The sequence below is a fragment of the Pipistrellus hanaki genome (assembly GCF_964339955.1).
Source record: "Pipistrellus hanaki genome assembly, chromosome: 6".
Classification (NCBI taxonomy): domain Eukaryota; kingdom Metazoa; phylum Chordata; class Mammalia; order Chiroptera; family Vespertilionidae; genus Pipistrellus; species Pipistrellus hanaki.
The window spans coordinates 5,148,394-5,171,511 of NC_140508.1; the positions used below are offsets into that span (position 1 = coordinate 5,148,394).

The 23,118-nt window shown below is 47.9% G+C and overlaps 1 protein-coding gene and 1 long non-coding RNA gene across 2 annotated transcripts in view; both read left to right on the top strand.

The window, feature by feature from the left end:
* LOC311625094 overlaps positions 1-23,118 on the top strand; it is a 38,410-nt gene that overhangs the window by 9,886 nt on the left and 5,406 nt on the right. The window lies entirely within an intron of this gene.
* On the top strand, positions 17,422-17,741 carry LOC311624105 (small ribosomal subunit protein eS27-like). The gene has a single exon (XM_084886961.1). It carries the CDS (start codon positions 17,444-17,446, stop codon positions 17,693-17,695), a length of 252 nt encoding a protein of 83 aa, XP_084743087.1. The 5' UTR covers positions 17,422-17,443; the 3' UTR covers positions 17,696-17,741.

A 23,118-nucleotide genomic window follows, 5' to 3' on the forward strand; every position in this document is an offset into this window, starting at 1 on the left:
TGAAGGACTGTGTCAGGCTCACTGTGCACACCAGCTCTCAGAGCTGCAAAGCCTCGAACAAACACCTCACTCTGTAAGAGAAGGCAACCTGAGCCCAGGTGTTAGAAATAGAGTCAGAGGTGGTCCATTTTCAAGGCAAGGCAAGGCATTTAACCGGAATGACAAATTACATGTACCTGGGCAGCCCCTGGGCAAACAGAATTTTAGAAAGAGCTCGCCAGCAGGGAGGATGGCTCAGGATGACATGAGGAAGTAGGTAAAGACTGTATACTGTCAGAAGGCATACACCCAGGAAGGCCTCCCAGCAGGGGTCCTCAAACTTTTAAAAGTGGGGGCCAGATCACGGTCCCTCAGAGAGCTGGAGGGCCGGACTATATGAACTTCTAATTCCTACTGTTACACCTCGGCTGCGCTCACTGCCCAAAAAACCTGGCGGGCCGGATCAGACTTCTCTGCGGGCCGCATGTGGCCCGCGGGCCGTAGTTTGAAGACCCCTGCATCACAGAGACAAAGGGAGGTGGAGACAAAAGCCCACAGCTCACTTTTAAAATAGCCCAATAGGTGATAATGAAACTTGAGCGATGTCTGGGAAGATTGTGCATTCCATACTACTCAGCCAATGAGGAACCCGGGGAGGGACTTGAGCACTAGAGATAAATTGCTAGTTGTAACCACCCCTGGTGTGCCTGCCTACCAAACAGCCAAGCAAGCAAGACCACCATTAAACTTTTGTTATTGCTGTACTTTGTGTCTCCTAGTCTGTTATCTGAGTTTGGACAGGCTAGCGTGTTCCTCACAAGTTTGGGGGCTCGTCAAGAGCTCTGTGCCCATGCAGAGCATGGCCCTTGTCGAGGAGGAGATGCATCCCACCTGATTTCAGGGGGCAGGCTCTGCATGGATGTCCCATCCCCCATGGAAGCCACAGACAAGCCCAAGACTGTTTTCCAGAAGTTGTCAAGACCAACACAGGGAAGAGAAAGAAGGCACCGTGGCAACTAGGCAACCTCATGCACCGGCCAAGGTAGGAAAATTGGACTGCCTTGGTGGTTGGGTATTTTCAGAGACAGAGACATGTCCTGGACATGAAATGAGTGTGGAATCCCAATTCACGGTTTCGTTCCCCTGCGAGGGAAACGGTGGGAGATGGACGAAGAGAATCTCAGGGTGTGCAAGAAATCTCCAGTAGGGGGTTGAGCACAGAGGGTAGTCACAAAGGACCTGCCAAAGATGGGAAACAAGAATGCTAGGCCTGCTGAGACCGGTTTGGCTCAGTGGATAGAGCGTCGACCTGTGGACTGAAGGGTCCCGGGTTCAATTCCGGTCAAGGGCATGTACCATGGTTGAGGGCACATCCTCAGTGGGGGGGGGGGGGGGTGTGTGCAGGAGGCAGCTGGTCGATGTTTCTCTCTCATCAATGTTTCTAGCTCTTTATCCCTCTGGCTTCACATACCTCCGAGAGATCTCTGCCCACTGCCTGACAGTCCGGCCTCTCCCTGTCTGGGGCCATCTATCAGTGGAATAGGGTGGTTCTGCTTTCCTCCCGAACAAGAAAGCCAGCCGCGCATTAGCTGTCCGCCCTCTTCGTGCACCGGGAGTATGCCAGTAGCGAACTCAGCCCGGCCCGCCCTCTCTGAGCTCCGCAAGCAAGCCAGCAGCAAAGTCTGAGGCCGCCTTTTCACGCCAACAGTTCACCACACCTTCACAGTTCCTGAGGTTCAGAGTGCCTTCTTTCTCCTTCCCAGATGGTAGAGCCTCCTCTCAGCCAGCCATCCAGCACTTCAGGGTGATATTTCCCCTGTTTTTCAGTTCTAAATTCAAATTTGTTGTGGTAGGCTGCATTCGGGTGTCTACCCTATGCCGCCATCTTGGTTTCTCCCATATTTAATTTTTTGAGGAGACTCCATACTATTTTCCACAGTGGCTGCACCAGTCTGCATTCCCACCAGTAGTGTGCTAGGGTTCCCTTTTCTCCACATCCTCGCTAGCACTTATCATTTGTTGATTTGTTATGGTAGCCATTCTGACAGGTGTGAGATGATACCTCATTCTCCTTTTGATTTGCATCTCTCTGATGATCAGTGACTTTGAGCACTTTTTCATATATCTCTTGGCCATTTGAATGTACTCTTTGGAGAAGTGTCTAAGTAGGTCCTTAGCCCTTTTTTTTAATTTAATAAATCTTTATTGTTCAGATTATTACAATTGTTCCTCTTTTATCCCCCCATAGCTCCCCTCCACCAGGTTTTTACCCACCCTCTCTCCTTACCTCCCTCCCACTGTCCTCATCCATAGGTGTACACTTTTTGTCCAGTCTCTTCCCACTCCCTTTTACCCCCAAGAATTGTCAGTCAACTCCCTTTCTATGCCCCTGATTCTATTATATTTACCAGTTAATACTGATCATCAGATTTTTTATTCCCTTGATTTTTAGATTCACTTGTTGATGGATACGTATTTGTTGTTCATAATTTGTATCTTTATCTTTTTCTTATTCTTCCTCTTCTTAAAGAATACCTTTCAGCATTTCATATAATACTGGTTTGGTGGTGATGTACTCCTTTAGCTTTTTCTGATCTGTAAAGCTCTTTATCTGCCCTTCAATTCTGAATGATAGCTTTGTTGGGTAGAGTAATCTTGGTTGTAGTTTCTTGCTATTCATCACTTTGTATATTTCTTTCCATCCCATCTGACCTGCATAGTTTCTGTTGAGAAATCAGCTGACAATCGTATGGGTGCTCCCTTGTAGATAACTGTTTTTCTCTTGCTGCTTTTAAGATTCTCTCTTTGTCTTTTGCTCTTGGCATTTTAATTATGATGTATCTTGGTGTGGTCCTTTTTTGATTTCTTTTGTTTGGGATTCTGTGCACTTCCTGGACTTATAAGTCTATTTCTTTTACCTGGTGGGGGAAGTTTTCAGTCACTATTTCTTCAAATAGGTTTTCAACCTCTCTCTCTCTCTTCTTCTGGGACCCCCATAATTCTGATGTTGGGATGCTTGAAGTTGTCACAGAGAAGCTGCTTACACTATCTTCAATTTTTGGATTCTTTTTTTCTTTTTTCTTTTCTTTTTCCTTTTTTCTTTGAGTGTTTTTTGCTTCTTTGTGTTACAAATCTTTTACTTGATTCTTGCAACCCTCTAGTCTGCTTTTAGGTCTCTGTATAATATTTTTTATTTTAGTCAGTGTATGCTTAATTTCTAGTTGGTCCTTTTTCATATCTTCAAGGGTCTCATTAAATTTATTGGCCTTTTCTAGGAAATTCTTGGAAAACCTTATAACCGTAGTTTTGAACTCTATATCCAGTCATTTACTTTCCTCCATTTCCTCCACCTGTGACCTGCCTCTTTGTCTCTGTATTTTAGCTGCTTCCCTGAGTTGATGGAGTGGCTTTGTGTGCTCTGTGTCCTAGCAGGGCCCAGTGGCTCCGCCTTCCCAGTTACCTGAGGTGGTCACTCTCCGTGCACCCCTTTGTGGGCTGTGTGTGCAGTCTTGTTGTAGTTAAGCCTAGATTGTTGTTAATATCACTGCAGGGAGTTGAACTCCAGGCCAATTGGCTGTGAGAATCACAGCCAATTGGCCTGGGAGAGCTTCTGTGCTCAGCTTGGATGGGGCAGAGTCTCAGGATGGAGCAGACAGCCTTGGTTTCCCATCAGCCCTGCCCTAAGAGGCTCCTGTGTCTCAGTGTCCTGCATCAGTGGCTGCACAAACCTCTGAGAGAAGGCTGCTCTTGAGTTTCGCCCACTGCCAGACAGTCCAGTTTCTCCCTGAATGAGTCTGGATACTGGAACTGGAGTTCTGTGCAGTTGGGAGGTTTTGTTTCCCTCCCAAATGGGAAAGCTAGCTCTTGCTATCCGTCCTCTCCGTGCTGCGAGTAAGCCAGCGTGTATTCAGTCGCCCACCCTTTCCACACACACAAGTCTCCACACCTCTGTCCTCCACAGCTCCTCTGAGTCTGAGTGTCCTTTTATCTTTCCTTCTAGTTGTAGAATTTCCACTCAGCCAGCTTTCCAGTGGTTCTGGATGATATCCACTCTATCTTCCAGTTGCAGTTTTATTTTTTTTTTTTTTATTTTATTTTTTTTTTTTCAAATCAATCTTTATTGTTCATATTATTACAAAGGTTCCTCATTTCTTCCCCCCTCCACCAGGTTCCCACCCCACCCTCCGCCCCCTCCCCATCCCCCATTGTCCTCATCCATAGGTGCACAGTTTATGTTCAGTCTCTTCCTCCCTCCCTTTCCCCGATAGTAAATCCCTTTTCAGATAGTAAATCTGTTACTTAGCATTATCTCATATCAATAATACCTCCACATGCCCATTGATACACTTCACACAAAAGACATTTCCAAATAGGTCAACCAGCCTCATCCAGGCCCCACCCAAGGCACTTACAGATCAACACCCCAGCGCTATACTAACTCAACACATCCAGATCTAAGCCTTCATCACTTGATTCAGCAGACCCTCAAGTTCCCGCAAAAGTTTCCAGCCATGTCTGAGAGGCAGCCGTGGGCAGGTACAGGCGAGGAGCGAGCTGTTTCGGGCCTGGCTGCTCCGGGCCTGGCCTCTGTTGCTCTGGTTCGCTCCACAACCAGCTGCTCCGGGTCTGGTCACTGCCGCTCCCGACCTAGTTGCTCTGGATTTGGCTGTTGCTGCTACAGGCCTGGCCGCACCCGACCCGGCTGCTCTGGGACCGGTTGCTCCGGTCCCGGCCGCTCCGGGCCTGGCCGCTCCCAGCCTGACAGCCGCTGCTCCGGGCCTGGCTGCTCCCAGCCTGGCAGCCATTGCTCCTGGCCTGGCCGCACCAGACCCGGCTGCTCCGGGCCTGGCCGCTCCCAGCCTGGCAGCCGCTGCTCCTGGCCTGGCCGCACCAGACCCGGCTGCTCCGGGCCTGGCCGCTCCCAGCCTGGCAGCCGCTGCTCCGGGCCTGGCCGCACCAGACCCGGCTGCTCCGGGCCTGGCCGCTCCCAGCCTGGCAGCTGCTGCTCCGGGCCTGGCCGCACAAGACCCGGCTGCTCCGGGCCTGGCCGCTCCCAGCCTGGCAGTCGCTGCTCCGGGCCTGGCCGCACCAGACCCGGCTGCTCCGGGCCTGGCCACTCCCAGCCTGGCTGCTGCTGCTCCGGGCCTGGCTGCTCCCAGCCTGGCAGCCGCTGCTCCTGGCCTGGCCGCACCAGACCCGGCTGCTCCGGGCCTGGCCGCTCCCAGCCTGGCAGCCGCTGCTCCAGGCCTGGCCGCACCAGACCCGGCTGCTCCGGGCCTGGCCGCTCCCAGCCTGGCAGCCGCTTCTCCAGGCCTGGCCACTCCCAGCCTGGCAGCCACTGCTCCGGGCCTGGCCGCACAAGACCCGGCTGCTCCAGGCCTGGCCGCTCCCAGCCTGGCAGCCACTGCTCCGGGCCTGGCCGCACCAGACCCGGCTGCTCCGGGCCTGGCCGCTCCCAGCCTGGCAGCCACTGCTCCTGGCCTGGCCGCACCAGACCCGGCTGCTCCGGGCCTGGCCGCTCCCAGCCTGGCAGCCGCTGCTCCTGGCCTGGCCGCACCAGACCCGGCTGCTCCGGGCCTGGCCGCTCCCAGCCTGGCAGCTGCTGCTCCGGGCCTGGCCGCTCCCAGCCTGGCAGCCGCTGCTCCGGGCCTGGCCGCACCAGACCCGGCTGCTCCGGGCCTGGCCGCTCCCAGCCTGGCAGCCACTGCTCCGGGCCTGGCCGCACCAGACCCGGCTGCTCCGGGCCTGGCCGCTCCCAGCCTGGCAGCTGCTGCTCCGGGCCTGGCCGCTCCCAGCCTGGCAGCCGCTGCTCCAGGCCTGGCCACACCAGACCCATCTGCTCCGGGCCTAGCCGCTCCCAGCCTGGCCGCCGCTGCTCCGGGCCTGGCCGCACCCGACCCGGCTGCTCCGAGCCTGGCCGCTCCCAGCCTGGATTCTTCGTGGTTGTCTACTGCTGTTCTGGGCCTGGCTGCTCCCAACCCGGCTGCTCTGGGCCGGGCTTCTCCGGGCCCAGCCACTCCGTGTCTGGGTGTTCCTGGACTGGCCACCCTGGGCTTGGCCGCCTCTGCCTCAGGCCTGGCTGCCACTGCCCCAGGTCTGGCTGCTCCAGTGCTGGCCGTTGATGCTCTTGTTCTGGCTGCTGCTGTTCTGGGGCCTGGCCACTGCTGCTCCGGGCCCAGCTGCCACTGCCTTGTGCCTGGCCACTCTAGGCCTGGTCGCCGCTGTTCCAACATTCTGTCCCTTTTTTCTCTTTTTTCTTTTTTTTTAAAAAAACAACAAAACGCATTTATGTTGCAATGTTGGCTGGTGCGTTGAGTTCTGACTTAGTCTTTGATTTTTCAAGATCTTCTTTGTATTCTTTCTTAAGTAATTTTACTATCATTTGTTCTCACTTGATTTCTTCACATTGAGAACTTCTTTGGTTTCTTCCTCCTTGTCCTGGGAGCTCAGCAGGTTGGCCTGTGGCACCCCTTTGTTCTCCGCGGGCTCCCGCGCTGCTCCAGCCTGTTGCCGGGGTCGGCGCCGCCCAGGAAGCAGCCCCAGTCCTTGGCTCCGTTGCCAGCGCTCAGCAGTCGAAGGCTCAGGGGCACCCCCCCCACTGGGGGCCCCGTCGCCCGGCTCCTTGCTGGCGCCCAGCTGGCCGGTGTCCGGCAGGGGCTCCTGCTCCTCGTGGCGTTCCTCCAGTCTGGAGCTTTCTTTCTCCCTCCCACTAGGGGAGTCCAGGATCAGAGTCAACAGACTGTCCTCTGCGCACAGTGTGCGCGACTCCGGGGGCTCGGCCTTTCGCCGCGCTCCCAGGACTCCACCTCACAGCCCCGTCTCCCCCTGCCCGAGCCTGGGTCCCCAGGGACTGGCCCAGACCTGGAGTTCGGGGAGGTCTGGACTGAGGCTCAGAGCTGCCGCTGGAGGCTTTGTTTCTTCCGGCTAGGGTAATCCAGCATCAGAGTCAACATTCAGTCCTCTGTGCGCCATGTGCGTGCGACTCCGGGGGCCCCGCATTTCGCCGTCCCCCGGGATTGTCTCTCCCTGCCGGAGCCTGGGTCCCCAGGGTCTGGCACATAACTTGGGGCTCAGCGCTGCCAGTTCGGGGGTTCAGCCCAGGCTGGGGGTTCTATTTCCTTCCTGCTAGGGAAAGCCAGGCAGCACCCAGCCCTCTCCTCCTCTCCGGCTGCGACCTCTCCGCGCGCGCGTGCGTGCGAGCGCGCAGCATGTCTCCGTACCTTAGGCTTTTTTTCAGCTCCTCTGATTTTCCTTCTGGTTTTCTCCCTCCTTCCTATTGTAGAGTTTTCAGTCAGTCGACTACCTGTAGCTCTGGGCAATGTCCACTCTACATTTTAGTTGTATTCCTTTGAAATTGTTGTGAGCTGCTGCGGCTAGGTGTATACCCGAGCAGCCATCTTGGATCCTCTTCCAGTTGCAGTTTTAAAATTGTTGTGCGAGGATGTGAGGGCGATCTGGCTGCGACATCTGTCACCCCATTGATCGCCAGGGTTGATTCGGCTGATCTGGCTGGCTTGGCGGGTGTCCCCCTCCTCCCTCACCGATCCATGTGCGTCCCTCCCGAAACTGCGCGCTCGGTCGAAGAGGACAACTTTCCCCCAAGAGGAGAGGACTGGTCTTCGGTCAAGGGTATACGAGTAGCTGCGCTTCCCTGCTAGAACCTCCAAACAAGCTCTCAAGGTCCATAAAATTGTTGTGCGAGGCAGCAGTATAGGTGTTTACCTATGCCACCATCTTGGTTTCTCTCTCCCTTTGCCCATTTTTTAATTGGATTGTTTGTCTCTCTTCTTTTAAGTTGTATGAGTTTCTTATATATTCTGGATAGTAACCCTTTATCAGATATATCATTACCAAATATGTTCTCTCAAACAGTGGGTTCTCTTTTTATTTTGTTGATGGTTTCTTTTGCTGTGCAGAAGCTTTTTATTTTGATATAGTCCCATTTGTTTATCATCTTAGTTTTCTTTGCCTTAGGAAATATATCTGTAAACATATTGCTATGAGAGACATCTGAGATTTTGTTGCCTATGGTTTCTTCTAGGATTTTTATGGTTTCAAGATTTACATTTAAGTAGTTCATCCATTTTGAGTTTATTTTTGTGTATTGTGTAAGTTGGTGGTCTAGTTTCACATTTTTGCTTGTATCTGTCCAATTTTCCCAACACCATTTATTGAAGAGACTTGCTGACTCCATTGTATGCTTTTGCCTCCTTTGTCAAATATTAATTGAGTGTAATGGCTTGGGTCGATTTCTGGGTTTTCTGTTCTGTTCCATTGATCTATATGCCTGTTCTTGTGCCAGTCCCAGGCTGTTTTGATTACAGTGGCTTTGTAGTATAACTTGAAATCTGGTATTGTGATTCCTCCAACTTTGTTTTTCTTTCTCAAGATTGCTGCAACTATTTGGAGTCTTTTAAAATTCCACATAAATTTTTGGAGTATTTTTTCTAGTTCTGTGAAATAATGCCATTGGTATTTTAATAAGGATTGCATTGATCTGTAGATTGCTTTAGGTAGGCATTTTAATGATGTTGATTTTACCAATCCATGAACACATTATATTCTTCCACTTGTTTATCTTTTTTTTCAATGTCCTGTAGTTTTCTTAGTACAGGTCTTTTGCCTCCTTGGTTAAGTTTATTCCTAAGTATCTTAATTTTTTTTGTTGCAATGGTAAATGGGATTGCTTGTTTAGTTTCTCTTTCTGATAATTCATTATTGGTGTATAAAAAAGCCATCAATTTTGGGGTGCTGATTTTGTATCCTGCTCCATTGCTAAATTCATTTATTAAATCTAGTAGTTTTTGGTGGAGTCTTTAAGGTTTTTTATGTACAATATTATGTCATCTGTGAATAATGAGAGTTTTACTTCCTCCAAATTTGGATGCCTTTTATTTCTTCTTCTTGCTGTGGCTAGGCCTTCCAGTACTATGTTGAATAACAATGGTGAAAGCAGACATCCCTGTCTTGTTCCTGTTTTTAGGGAAAATTGTTTTAGCTTTTGCCCATTAGGTATAACGTTGGCTATAGGTTTGTCACATATGACAATTATAATGTTGAGATATGTTCCCTCTATTTCTACTTTGCTGAGAGTTTTTACCAAAAATGGGTGTTGGATTTTGTTAAATGCTTTTTCTGTGTCTATTGATATGATTATGTGATTTTTTTTCAATTTGTTTGTTATGTATCACATTTATTTATTTGTTTTTATTTTTATTGATTTCAGAGAGGAAGGGAGAGAGAGAGAGAGATCAATGATGAGAGAGAATCATTGACAGACTGCCTCCTGTACGCCCACACCAGGGATCGACCCTGCAACCCAGGAATGTGCCCTTGACTGGAATCGAGCCTGGGACCCTTCAATCCAAAAGCTGAGGCTCTATCCACTGAACCAAACTGTCTAAGGATATATCACATTTAATGATTTGTGAATATTGTACCTGCTTTGCATCCCTGGAATAAATCCCACTTGGTCATGATGTATGATCTTTTTAATATATTGCTGGATCCAAGTTGCTAATATTTTATTGAAGATTTTAGCATCTATGTTTATCAGAGATATGGCCTGTAATTCCCTTTATTTGTAGTGTGTTTATCTAGTGTCTTGAATTAGGATAATGCTGGCCCCATAGAAAGAGTTTGGAAGTGCTCCTACGTCTTGGATTTTCTGAAATAGTTTGAGGAGTAGAGGTGTTAGTTCCTTTTTTGAATGTTTGGTAAAACTCCCCTGTGAAGCCATTGGATCTGGGCTTTTGTTTGCTGGAAGATTTTTTTATTACTGTTTCTATATCATCAGCTGTTATTGGTCTATTCAGATTTTTTTTTTTGCTGGATTTATTTATTTACTTATTTTAATTGATTAAGGTATCAATTTTTTAATATACTTTATTGATTTTTTTTTTCAGAGAGGAATGGAGAAGAATAGAGTCAGAAACATTGATGAGAGAGAAACATCGATCAGCTGCCTCCCGCACACCCCCCACTTAGGATGTGCCCACAACCAAAACGCATGCCCTTGACTGGAATCGAACCTTGAGTCCACAGTCCGACACTCTATCCACTGAGCCAAACCAGTTTTGGCTATTCAGGTCTTCTGATTCCTCCTGATTCAGTTTTGGGAGATTGTATTTTTCTACGAATTTGTCCATTTCATCCACATTGTCCATTTGTTGGCATAGAGTTGTTCATGATATTTTCTTGCAATCCTTTGTATTTCTGTGGTGTCAGTGGTTACTTCGCCTTCATTTCAGATTCTATTTATTTGGGTCCTCTCTCTTTGTTTATTTTATTGATTTATATTATATTGATTTTTTACAGAGAGGAAGGGAGAGGGATAGAGAGCTAGAAACATCGATGAGAGAGAAACATTTATCAGCTGCCTCCTGCACACCCCCTGCTGGGGACTTGCCCACAATCAAGGTACATGCCCTTGACTGGAATCGAACCTGGGACCTTTCAGTCCGCAGGCTGACGTTCTATTCACTGAGCCAAACCGGTTTTGGCTCTCTTTGTTTCTTTTTCTTTTCTTTTTTTCTTTTTAATTGATTTTTTACAGAGAGGAAGAGAGAGGGATAGAGAGTTAGAAACATCCATGAGAAAGAAACATCGATCTGTTGCTCCTGCACACCCCCTGCTGGGGATGTGCCCAAACCAAGGTACATGCCCTAGACCGGAATCAAACCTGGGACCTTTCAGTCCGCAGGCCAACGCTCTATCTACTGAGCCAAACCAGTTTTGGCTCTCTTTGTTCTTGATGAGCCTGGCTAATGATTCATCAATTTAATTTTGTTTATACTTTCAACCAGCTCTTGATTTTGTTCTTTTTTGTTTTGTTTTTTTTGTTTTTTGTTTTTTGTTTTTTTATTCTCTATGTCATTTATTTCTTCATTAATCTTCATTATTTCCTTCCCTCTATTTACTCTGGGCGTTTTTTGTTCTTCTTCTAGTTAAGTTGTAGGGTTAAATAGTTTATTGCTGTTTTTTTCTGGGTTTTTTTTGTTTGTTTGTTTGTTTGTTTTTGTTTTTTTTGCTGTTGTTTTGTGTGTGGTATGCCTGTAGTGCTAAGAACTTTCCACTCAGGACTGCTTTTGCTGTGTCCCAGAGATTTTTGGTTGTTGAATGTTCATTTTCATTTGTTTTCAGAAAGTTTTTTATTTCTTTCTTGATCTTGTTGGTAACTCATTCATTGTTTAATAATATGTTATTTAGCCTCCATGTGTTTGTATGTTTTGGGGTGTTTTTACTGTAGTTTATTTCTAATTTCATTCCACTGTGATCTGAGAAGATGCTTGATATGATTTCAGTCTTCTTAAACTTGTAGAGATTTGTTTTGTGTCCTAACATGTGGTCTATCTTTGTGAATGATCTATGTGCACTTGAGAAGAATGTATATACTGCTGTGTTGGGGTGATATCCTATATAATAAAAGGCTAATATGCACATTTTCCCCTCAACTGAGAGTTTGACCTGGAGTTCAACTGGAGTTTGACCAGAGGACAGGGCCAGCTGGCCTACCACCCGTGGCCCCTCCCCATGGCCAGCCCTGCCCCCAACCGCCCCCCCTACCCTGATTTGGGGCGGGGCTGGCTCACCAACCTCTGCAGCCCCTCCCCCCAGACAGCCAACTGCCTGCAGCCCCTCCCTCAGGTGGCTGGGCACCCAATCTGCCTCCCATCCTGATCAGGGGTGGGGCCAACCAGCCAACTTCCCATGGCCCCTTCCCTGGGCCAGCTCTACCCAATTGGCCTTGATTGGGGAGGGCCAGCTAGACCCCACCTGTGCACAAATTCATGCACTGGACCTCTAGTCTATATATAATATATAAAAGCCTAAGTGACTGGTGTAGCTATGATACACACTGACCACCAGGGGGCAGATGCTCAACGCAGGAGTGGATACCACAGGCATGGAAATATGGGACAGACTGATGAATCTCAAAGGGAAAGGGGGAGGGGGAGAGCAGGAAGAGATTAACCAAAGATCTTATATGCAAACTGGAGGCCCTGTGCACTGGTGGGGTCCTCAGCCTGGCCTGTGCCTTCTCTCAATTGGGGACCCTTCATGGGATGTCTGACTGCTGCTTTCAACCTGATCCCTGCAGGCCAGGCCAAGGGACCTCACGAGTGCACAAATCTGTGCATTGGGCCTTTAGTATTCTATAAATGTCAATTAATAGTAAATCCATCTGACCCAGTATGTCCATTAGAGTCACTGTTTCCTTATTAAGTTTTTGTCTGGAAAATCTATCCAGTAAAGTCAGTGGGGTGTTAAAATCCCATACTATGACTGTATCATTGTTGATCTCTGCCTTAAAGTCCTCTAGAAGTATTTTTTATATATTTGGGTGATCCTATATTGGACACATATATGTTTACCAGGGTTACGTCCTCTTTTTTGATCTATCCCTTTAGTATTATGTAGTGATTTTTGTTGTCTCTTGTGATGGCTTTTATTTTGAAGTCTATTTTGTTGGATATGAGCATTGCTATTCCAGTTTTCTTTTTCTTTTTCATTTGCATGGAAAATTGTTTTCTATTCTTTATTCTCATCTTCTGCGTTTCTTTTGTTCTGAGGTGGGCCTCTTGTAGACAGCAAATAGTTGGGTCATGTTTTGTATCCATTCAAAAACCCTATGTCTTTTGATTGGAGCATTTAATCCATTTACGTTTAGGGTCATTATTGACTCAAGGCCTGATGCACGAAATTCATTCAAGAGTAGACCTTCCTTCCCCTGGCTGCCAGCACTGGCTTCCCTCTGGCACCCAGGACCCAGGCTTCCCTTGCAGCCCTGGCTTCATCCAGAAGGTCATCCAGAAGGACACCTGGTTTAATTAGCATATTACACTTTTATTATTATTGATAGGTACTTATTTATTGCCATTTTAATTCTGTATGTCTAGGTGTCTCTCTCCATTTCTTCTTCTCATTACAGCAGTCCCTTTAGCATTTCTTGTAATGCTGGCTTGGTGGTAATGTACACCTTTAGCCTTTTTTTTTTTTTTATCTAGGAAGCTCTTTATTTCACCATCTATTTTGAGTGATAGCCTTGCTGGATATAGTAATCATGGTTTCAGATCCTTGCTGTTCATTACCTTGAGTACTTCATGCCATTTCCTTCTGGCCTGTAGAGTTTCTAATGAGAAATCAGGTGTCAGCCTTGTGGGAACTCCTTTGTAGGTAACAGTTTGCTTTTCTCTTGCTGCCTTTAAGATTCTCTTTGTCTTTAATTTTTGGCATTTTAGCCTTAGTCAGTTTGGCTCAGTGGAGAGAGTGTCAGCCTGTTTACCAAAGGGACACTAGGTTTGATTTTGGTCAAGGGCACATACCTTGGTTGCAGGCTTTTCCCCAGCCCAGGCCTGGTCAGGGCTTGTGCAGGAGGCAACCAATTGATGTATTTCTCTTACATCAATATTTCTCTCTGACTTTCCCTCTCTCCTTCACTCTCTCTAAAACTCAATAGAAAAATATCCTTGGATGAGGATTAAAACATAAAAAATAATAATTTTTGGCATTTTAATTATGATGTGTCTGGGTGTGGGCCTGTTTAGGTTCTTCTTGCTCGGGTTCTCTGTGCCTCCTGTGCTTGTGTGACTTTTTCCTTTACCAGGTTAGGAAAGTTTTCTGTAATTATTTCTTCAAACATGTTCTCTGTCCCTTTCTCCTTTTCTGGATTTTCTGGCACACCTGCTATTCTAATATTGTTATGTTTCACATTGTCCCACAGCTCCCTTAAGCTGGCCTCATGTTTGTTAATTGTTTTTTTTCTTTTCAGTTCTCTGATTGAGTGATTTTTTTTTCAACCCTGTCTTGTAATTCACTGACTTGATCTTCACCTTTCCCTATTCTGCTATGTAGTCCTTCCAAGGTGTTATTTGTGTTATGTCATTCTTTATTTCCAACAATTCTTTTTTCATAGTTACTATATATTTTTTTATGCTGTTGACTATCTTTACCATCATTACTGTGAACTCTGTTTCAGATAAATTTTTTACCTCTTCTTCATTCATCTCTTCTGGAGAATTCTCTTGTTCTTTCATTTGGGGGTTGTTTCTTTGTCTCCTCATTTTGGCTGTCTGTTTGGGTTTGTGACTCTGTATCAGTAGTGCATACTTTTGGATAAATTTGGGAGAACAGGGAATCAACAGCCAGGAATAATAATTGGTCCATGGAGTTATAGTCAAGCAAGTCTTTACACCTGACAGAAATAGCTGTTGTAAATGGAAACCAGAAGGGAAGTTCTTTTTTTTTAATTTTTTATTTTTTATTTTTTACAGAGAGGGAGGGAGGAGGGAGAGAGAGAGCTAGAAACGTCGATGAGAGAGAAACATCGACCAGCTGCTTCTTGCACACCCCCTACTGGGGATGTGCCCGCAACCAACGTATATGCTCCTGACCAGAATCGAACCTGGGACCTTTCAGTCCGCAGACCGACGCTCTACCACTGAGCCAAACTGGTTTCAGCCAGAAGGGAAGGCTGTAAGTAACAGACTCGCAGATGAGGCTGCCAAATAAGCCTCTCTGGAGGAAAAAATAGGACTCTTTAACCTGATCCCGTGTTCCAACTCCAACGGTAACAGTAAGGCCCTGATTTACTAAAGAGGAAGGAAAGGAATTAGATAAAATAGGAGCAACTAAAATAGGAGATGAAGATGAGTGCTCCCTGATGGGAGAGAAATGAAAAGCAAGCTCATGATGAGGGACCTGATGTTCATACTGCATAGAGGGAGTCACTGAGGTCGCCAACCCATGTGTGAGTTACACTGTAATTAAGAATTATGGCTGTGGCCAAAACCGGTTTGGCTCAGTGGCTAGAGCGTCGGCCTGCGGACTGAAAGGTCCCAGGTTCAATTCCAGTCAAGCACATGTACCTTGGTTGCAGGCTCATCCCCAGTAAGGGGTGTGCAAGAGGCAGCTGATCAATGTTTCTCTCTCATCAGTGTTTCTAACTATCTCTCTCTCCCGTCCTCTCTGTAAAAAAATCAGTAAAATATATATTTTTTTAAAGAGAATTATGGCTGTGTGGGTGTCTATACTATTGCTAAAAGGTATGAGGGGGATGTGTGACTTGCCAAAGAATAAATGAAAAAGTGGTAAGGAGACAGTTGAAAGGGGGAGACCACCCAGGTTGAGACCATTTCAGAGCAATCAGGTAGACTTCACAGAGCTGCTAGGGTGGAATGACAAAGATACCTATGGCAATAGCGGGTCCCGTCTCTGGCTGGGTGGAGGCCTTCCCCCTCAACTGCCACAGCAAGGAGAGTCATCACAGTAGTCTTAGAGCAGATCGTACCTACGTTCCGTCTGATGGAAAATGTTGACTCAAACAACGGGAGTCACTTCAGCTCAAAGGTGTTGCAGGGAATAACGGAAGGGTTAGACGTCATTTGGGGCCATCACACTCCCTGGCACCCCTTCCTCAGGAAAGATGGAAAGAATGAATCAGACCCTTAAGAGAAAAATTATGAAACCAAATTGCCCGGGACCAAATATCTCCCAAAGCTCTCCTTAGGATTAGAACAGCTCCAAGGAAAGATGGGGATTGTCACCTAGGAGATGTTATGTGGACTCCCATACTTGGCAGGACTGCTGACCTTCCTACTAAAGATCAACTTTTGAGGAACTACACTGAGTGGACAGATTATTATGATCTTTGAACGCATAATAATCTAGCCACTCAGTGTAGACTTACAATAGAGTTGGGACTTTAAAATAAGGTTTTTCCATGTATAAGAACTGCATTGTGAGTAGTTAGAAAGAAGCAGAGGTTTAGCTCAGTGGATAAAGTGTCGGCCTGTGAACTGAAAAGGTCCCCAGTTCGATTCTGGTCAAGGGCATGTAGCCTGGTTGCGGACACATCCCCAGTAGGAGGTGTGCAAGAGGCAGCTGATCGATGTTTCTAACTCTCTATCCCTCTCCTTTCCTCTCTGTAAAAAAGCAATAAAATATACTTAAAAAAAAAAAGAGTAGATGGACTAGGAGCAGACATCTCCAGGACAGATCCCTTAAGAGGACTAGCCCTCCAGTTAATTGAGAAAAAGACTTTAGCTTTATCGCCAGATACGATGATTCAGGAACGAAGTTAGGAACTAGCACCCCATAGGCCAGAAAATGATTCTAAGATAATAAAGATAATTGAAGTCAAAGACTTAGGCAGACTTAAAACAGAAACTGGGTATGGCGATATGAACGCCTGGGTTGAATGGGTTAAGTTTATGGTCCAGGCTCGTAAGAGCGATTGCTTCTCATGTCCTGGACGGCCACAACCACAGGGGGTTCCCTCTCCCCTCGGATGGGACACTGACCCGAAGGAATGTATTGCATGCCGGCCCTGCACCAAGACAAGGATGCAGGGGGAAAGGAAACCTGTAGGTGTCTGTCTTTGCTCTTTCCCGCTTTGCAACGATCAGACCCTCAGGCCATCCCCTCTTTGTCTATGGGGAATGTGAACTATTCTTCTTGCCTCTCTAGGCAGGGGGCAGAATTCACTAGACCCAGGGGAGAACTGACGACTTGCACTGATGGGCCCTAGTTGGTTTGGCTCAGTGAATAGAGTGTCAGCCTGTGGACTGAAGGGTCCTGGATTTGATTCCGGTTATGGGCACATGCCCGGGTTATGGGCTCAATCCAAGTAGAAAGTGTGCAGGAGGCAGCCGATCAATGATTCTCATCTTTGATGTTTCTATCTCTCTCTCCTCCCTTCCTTTTTGAAATCAATAAAAATATATTTTTAAAAAATAATGCCCTTTAATTAATAAATAAACAGCACTGGTGGGTCAAGCACTGGCAAATACTCGACTCTCCATATACCTGGGCACAGGTCTGGTGGTTCTGTGAGAAAGGGAACCTCTGTAGCACGCAGCATCCAATGGGGCTGGGACGTGTGCCTGAGTCCATTTGGCTATACCATCCACCCTGGCATTCCACTGAGAACCCAGACAGAATAGTCAGGGCAGGAAGAGCAGCAGCAGGATCTTTGGGCTCCAATATTCATATTGCTGTACTTTGTTTCTCCCAGTCCATTATCTGAGGATGGACAGGTTAGCGTGTTCCTCACACAGAGATGGCAAGTGACCTGTGTCAAGCCACCAGGAAGCGGGAGCATGTGGACAGAACCCGTTTCCTGCATTCCCAGCCAGGGTTGCACAGCGATCTGTTTCAGCAACATCCTTTTTTCTAGTTGTGGTAAAAGAAAATGACATAAAATTTACCACTGGAACCATTAAAAATTTTTTAAATTCATTTTAGAGAGAGAGGGAGAGAGAAACATCTAAGGCTGTGGTGGGCAAACTGCAGCTCTCGAGCCTCATGCGGCTCTTTGGCTCCTTGAGTGTGGCTCTTTCACAAAGTACTGCGGCCTGGGTGAGTCTATTTTGAAGAAGTGGCGTTAGAAGAAGTTTAAGTTTAAAAAATTTGGCTCTCAAAAGAAATTTTAGCTCTCCAGTGGTGACGACCTCCCCACGACAATATGCCTCTCGCTAAGGATCTCCTCCATCCCTCTCCGGAAGAGGAGAAGAGGAAACACAAGAAGAAGCGCCTGGTGCAGAGCCCCAATTCCTACTTCATGGATGTCAAATGCCCAGGATGCTATAAAATCACCGTCTTTAGCCACGCACAAACGGTAGTTTTGTGTGTTGGTTGCTCCACTGTTCTCTGTCAGCCAACAGGAGGAAAAGCAAGGCTTACAGAAGGATGCTCCTTCAGAAGGAAGCAGCACTAAAAGCACCTCAAATCAAGATGAGTGGGAAACCATCCCAATAAACACATTTTGGTTTTTTTGTTGTTGTTGTTGTTGTTTTAAATATATTTTATTGATTTTTTACAGAGAGGAAGGGAGAGAAATAGAGAGCTAGAAACGTCGATGAGAGAGAAACACCGACAAGCTGCCTCTTGCACACCCCCTACTGGGGATGTGCCCGCAACCAACGTACATGCCCCTGACTGGAATCGAACCTGGGACCTTTCAGTCCGCAGGCCGACGCTCTAGCCACTGAGCCAAACCGGTTTCGGCTCAATAAACACATTTTGGATAAAAAAAAAAAAAAAAATTAGGGAGCATTATCTCAATCCGTTGAGGTTCTGCTTCCCGGTATATGTTGAAAGTTTGACTCAAATAAACTCACAAAAATTCTTTACAAAAAAAAAAAAAAAAAAGAAATTTCAGTCATTGTACTGTTGGTATTTGGCTCTGTTGACTAATGAGTTTGCCGACTCTTCTAAGGAGAGAATCATCTATCAGCTGCCTCCTTCATGCTCTCTACTGGGGAAAGAGCCCAAAGCCTGGGCATGTGCCCTGACCAGGTATCTAACTGTTGACCTCTTGGTGCAGGGAATGATGCTCAACTACTGAGCCACACAGGCTGGATTCAGAACCATTTTAACTGTGCAGTTCAGTATTTAAGAATATTTGCTTTGCCGAAACCGGTTTGGCTCAATGGATAGAGCGTCGGCTTGGGGACTGAAGGGTCCCGGGTTCGATTCCAGTCAAGGGCACTTACCTTGGTTGTGGGCACATCCCCAGTAGGGGGTGAGCAAGAGGCAGCTGATCGATGACTCTCTCTCATCGATGTTTCTAACTCTGTATCTCTCTCACTTCCTCTCTGTACAAAATCAATAAAATATATTTAAAAAAAAAAAAAAAGAATATTTGCTTTGTTGTGCAATAGATTCCCAAAGGTTTTCCATCTTTTCAAACTGATACTCTCCCCATTAAACAATAACCTCCAGCCGAAACCGGTTTGGCTCAGTGGATAGAGCGTTAGCCTGCAGACTGAGGGGTTCCAGGTTCAATTCAGGTCAAGGGCATGTACCTTGGTTGTGGGCACATCCCCAGTGGGGGGTGTGCTGGAGCAACAGATCGATGTTTCTCTCTCATCGATGTTTCTAACTCTCTATCTCTCTCCCTTCCTCTCTGTAAAAAAATCAATAAAATATTTAAAAACAATAACCTCCAAGCCCCCAGCCTCTGGTACCACCATTCTACTCTTTGTATCTATGAATCTGATGATTTCAAGTGCCTCCAATAAGTGAATCACACAGTATTTTGTCCCTTTGTGACTGGTTTATATCACTGAGCATGTCCTCAAAGTTCACTCATGTTGTAACAAGTGTCAGAGTTTCCTTCCTTTTCAAAAATTTATTTTAGAAAGAGAGGAAGGAAGAGAGGGAGGGAGGGAGGGAGGGAGGGAGGGAGGGAAGGAGGGAGGGAGGGAGAGAGAGAGAGAGAGAGAGAGAGAGAGAGAGAGAGAGAGAGGGAGAGAGGGAGAGAGAAACACTGATGGGCTGCTTCCTGCAAGTGCACCGACTAAGGATTGAACCTACAATCTGGGTATGTGCCCTGACCAGGAATTGAACCAACAACCTTTCAGTGCAAGGGATGACACCCAACCCCCAACCGAGCCACACCAGCCAGAGCAAGGCAGCTATTCTGCCCACAGGGTGCCCTCCAACAGGCAGTGTGCTCTGGAGCTGCCCAGTGGCTAGCACACCATAGTTGATGGTTCCTCCTGCCCAATCCTGCTCCCTCCTTTTCTCCTCTACAAGGTGTGACTTTGCTGAGAAATCTTTGATTTTCCCAACTCCACTTCAGCATCTGCTCCCGGAGACTGGAGGTAGTCCAAGGAGTGAGGTAGTCCAAGAAAGCAGGCAGTGAATGGGTTTGTGCCTGGTCGGTGAGGAAGCCCCATCCCTGGTGCAGGGGGGCACACACTGCCCCACTGTCCGGAGCCCTGCCGCTGACACTTTCCCGGGTGACTTGGGAGAAGGTGCTGGAGAGGGGCCAGTGCATTGGACTGAACAGGCCTCATTGGCCCAGGATCAGGCTTTAAACTGGTTCAGCTATTTGAAAAGTACGAGAGGGAGGGATAATGGACCTGGAGGGCTGTTAACTAAGTTGCACTGAACTAGAGATGACAATGACAAGTGGAGGGCAATTAACAAAAAATTGAAAACCCTGGGAGAGCCCCAAATTTCATTAGCAGTTTCAAAGGGGCCCATATCTCCGAGGAAGAGCAGAACAACTCAAGTTCAAATCCAGATGCAAGAGCCACAGTGGCTGAGCTTGACACTGTCAATGTCTGGGCATTCCCCATTCTCCCAGCCCCCTGTGTGGGGACCTGGTGTGCATGCAGTTTGACTCTTATGATGCCTCTGAACTTGCTAACCGGGACCCCCTGGAGAGACAACAGGTGCCTCTCTGGAGCTGTCCCCATACCCTGTCCAGGCCTGTAACCAGAGTTAAGTCACAGTATATATAGCTGGGCTGATACCGGAGGAGAGGGGCTGTACCCCACAGAGGAGCTGCCAGGCTCAGCCAGCATATACCACCAAAACAAAAAGGGATACTTATGGGACTGGACAGGTTTTGGGAAGCCCAAACCCTCCCCCCTGGCCTCTGCCAACACTTTATACACTGGACTTCACTCTGGGGCTGCAGCTCAGCCAGGCCGGCGCTCATATACCAGCACAGGCCCAAGAACAAGTGCCCAGCCTTGGAGTTCATATCCTCTGGCAACTCCCTAGGTCCCACCCTGCACCCTTCGCATGGGGTTGAGAGAGGACAGACTACAAGGAGGCAGCCTCTCAACTCCCTGCTCCTCCAGTGCCAGCTGCAGCCTCAGGATCACTGGCCTCTGTGGCAGATGTCACTGCTGCTCTCTGCCCCCCACTGAGTGCTGTGAGGCAGAGCATCTGATTGGCACTCACCAGCTATGTGGCCCTCACCGGGGTGGCTCTGCTGGTTTTCTCACCTCTCAGGGCTGGGAAGCAGTTAGGCGTGGGGCTGGCAAGAGCAGGCTCAGTACACACTGGCCAGCGTGGCCACTTAGTAAGAGTGTGAAGTATTGCCTCAAGTTTAATACACACATGCATAAAAGTGCTCAGGTCATGAGTATTCAGCACGATGGATTTTCACAAATGGAATGTGCACACCTGAGTAACCAGCACCCATAGGCAGCCAGAAAGCCCCAACTCCCATTCCCAGACCCCTCCCAGCCATCAGGCCCTGGTGACAACCATCCTCACATCTAACAGCCTGCCTGCATTGGCCTGCCTGGGACTCTACACACAGGAATTAGGCCCTTCATTTCAGTGTGTCTGTCACTGCTCTCTGTGCTGCTGAAGTCCACTCATGCACAACGATCTAGAATCTTCCATTGGGGCACACACCACCATGAAACCATCCAAATTGTCATTTGATCTTCAGAACTATCTTCTACCCTGTTTCCCTGAAAATAAGACAGTGTCTTATATTAATTTTTGCTCCCAAAGATGCGCTAGGTCTTATTTTCAGGGATGTCTTATTTTTCCATGAAGAATACAGTACACATTTATTGTTAAATGAAAATAAAGGAAATTTATTACCTGTATATGGTATGGTAGTATGGTAGTTGTCAACACAAACCAGACAAACTGTGAATCCTACAGTATCAAGAATTTACTCACCGAAACCGGTTTGGCTCAGTGGTAGAGCATCGGTCTGCGGACTGAAAGGTCCCAGGTTCGATTCTGGTCAGGGGCATGTATGTTGGTTGTGGGCACATCCCCGGTAGGGGGTGTGCAAGAGGCAGCTGGTCGATGTTTCTCTCTCATCGACATTTCTAGCTCTCTATCTCTCTCCCTTCCTCTCTGTAAAAAATCAATAAAATATATTTTAAAAAATTTTTTAAAAATAATTTACTCATTTATTCAATGATAATCATGTCATCATCTTCTGGAACATCATCATAACAATCCAATTCTTGAATTTCCTGGTGAATTTCTTGTGACTCCATTTCTTTCAGAATCAGTGGGCCAAATCTCTCATGTTTAGCCTAGGGGGGCCTTATTTTCGGGGGGATGCCTTATATTTCACTCAGAAGGAAACCTGTAAGTAGGTCTTATTTTCGGAGGATGTCTTATTTTCGGGGAAACACGGTATCTATACTAATAAAAGGGTAATATGCTAATTAGACTGGGTGACTGGACATCTTCCAGACGTCCAACTTCCTTCCAGTTAGGGGGAGACCAGGTTGGCAGGGGTGCAGTTGGGGGGCAGCCAGGCTGACAGGGGGGCAGTTAGGAAGTGATCAGACAGGCAGGTGAGCTGTTAGGAGCCAGTGGTCCTGGATTACAACAGGGATGTTTGACTGCTAGTTGCCTAAACCCGCAGTCGGACATCCCCTGAAGGGTCCTTGATTGGAAAGGGTGCAGGCCAGGCTGAGGGATCCCCACATGCACAAATTTCATGCACCAGACCTTTAGTCCTATCTAATAAGAAAGGAATATGCTAACTGACCATCACACACACACAAAGATGGCAGTGCCAACAGCCAATAAGGAGGGAATATGCTAATTACTGCCATGCCCTCGAAGATGGCGGCACCTACAGCACAAAATGGTGGTGCCCAGTCCCCTCAGCCCCACCAGGGTAGCAGACACGTGGCTCGGCATGGCCTGCCCCCAGGCGGGTCTGGCCGCTCCGTGAACCTGCCTACAGAGTCCCCCAGTCCCCTCAGCCCTCCAGCTGCCCAGGGCCAGCCCGAGGCACAGGCAAGCCTCGAATGGTGGCTGCCCAGCTGCTCTTGGCTGCCCAAGGCTCAGGTAACCAGGGCCAGCAGAAGCTTGCGCTGCCAGCAGTGGCAGCAGCAGAGGTTTGATGGGGGTGTCACCTTTCCCTGATCACTGGGTCCCCTCCTGCCCCTGAGGGCTCCCGGACTGTGAGAGGGGGCGGCTGGGCTGAGGAACCCCCCCTCCAGTGTATGAATTTTCATGCACTGGACCTCTAGTCCTAATAATAAAAGCCCAGGGTTGCAACTTGTCACGACTGATCATGACCAAAGGCTGACCAACCGGAAATCAGTGCTGGGTTGCCGTTGTGAACTTCACAGCCGCTGCCACATGCTGTGGGCTTGACTGATTGGCTCTCCTCAGCCCATAGGAAACTGGTGAGCTGTAGCTGGTGAAAAGCAGTGAGCTCAGGTCGTGCCGCCCCACAATTACAAGGCGAACAGGCCAGGCCGAGCAGCCCCAAGATTCCGGGGCGAAGAGCCCAGGCTGAGCCACCCCTCAATCACAAGGCAAATAGTTTAGGCTGAGCTGCCCCATAATCCCAGGGCCCAGGCCAAGCCTCTCCTCTATCATGGGGTGAACAGGCCAGGCCGAGCC

Bases quoted from the DNA above. Each gene is read 5' to 3' on its own strand.
- LOC311624105 (XM_084886961.1), top strand. From the start codon at position 17,444: ATGCCTCTCGCTAAGGATCTCCTCCATCCCTCTCCGGAAGAGGAGAAG.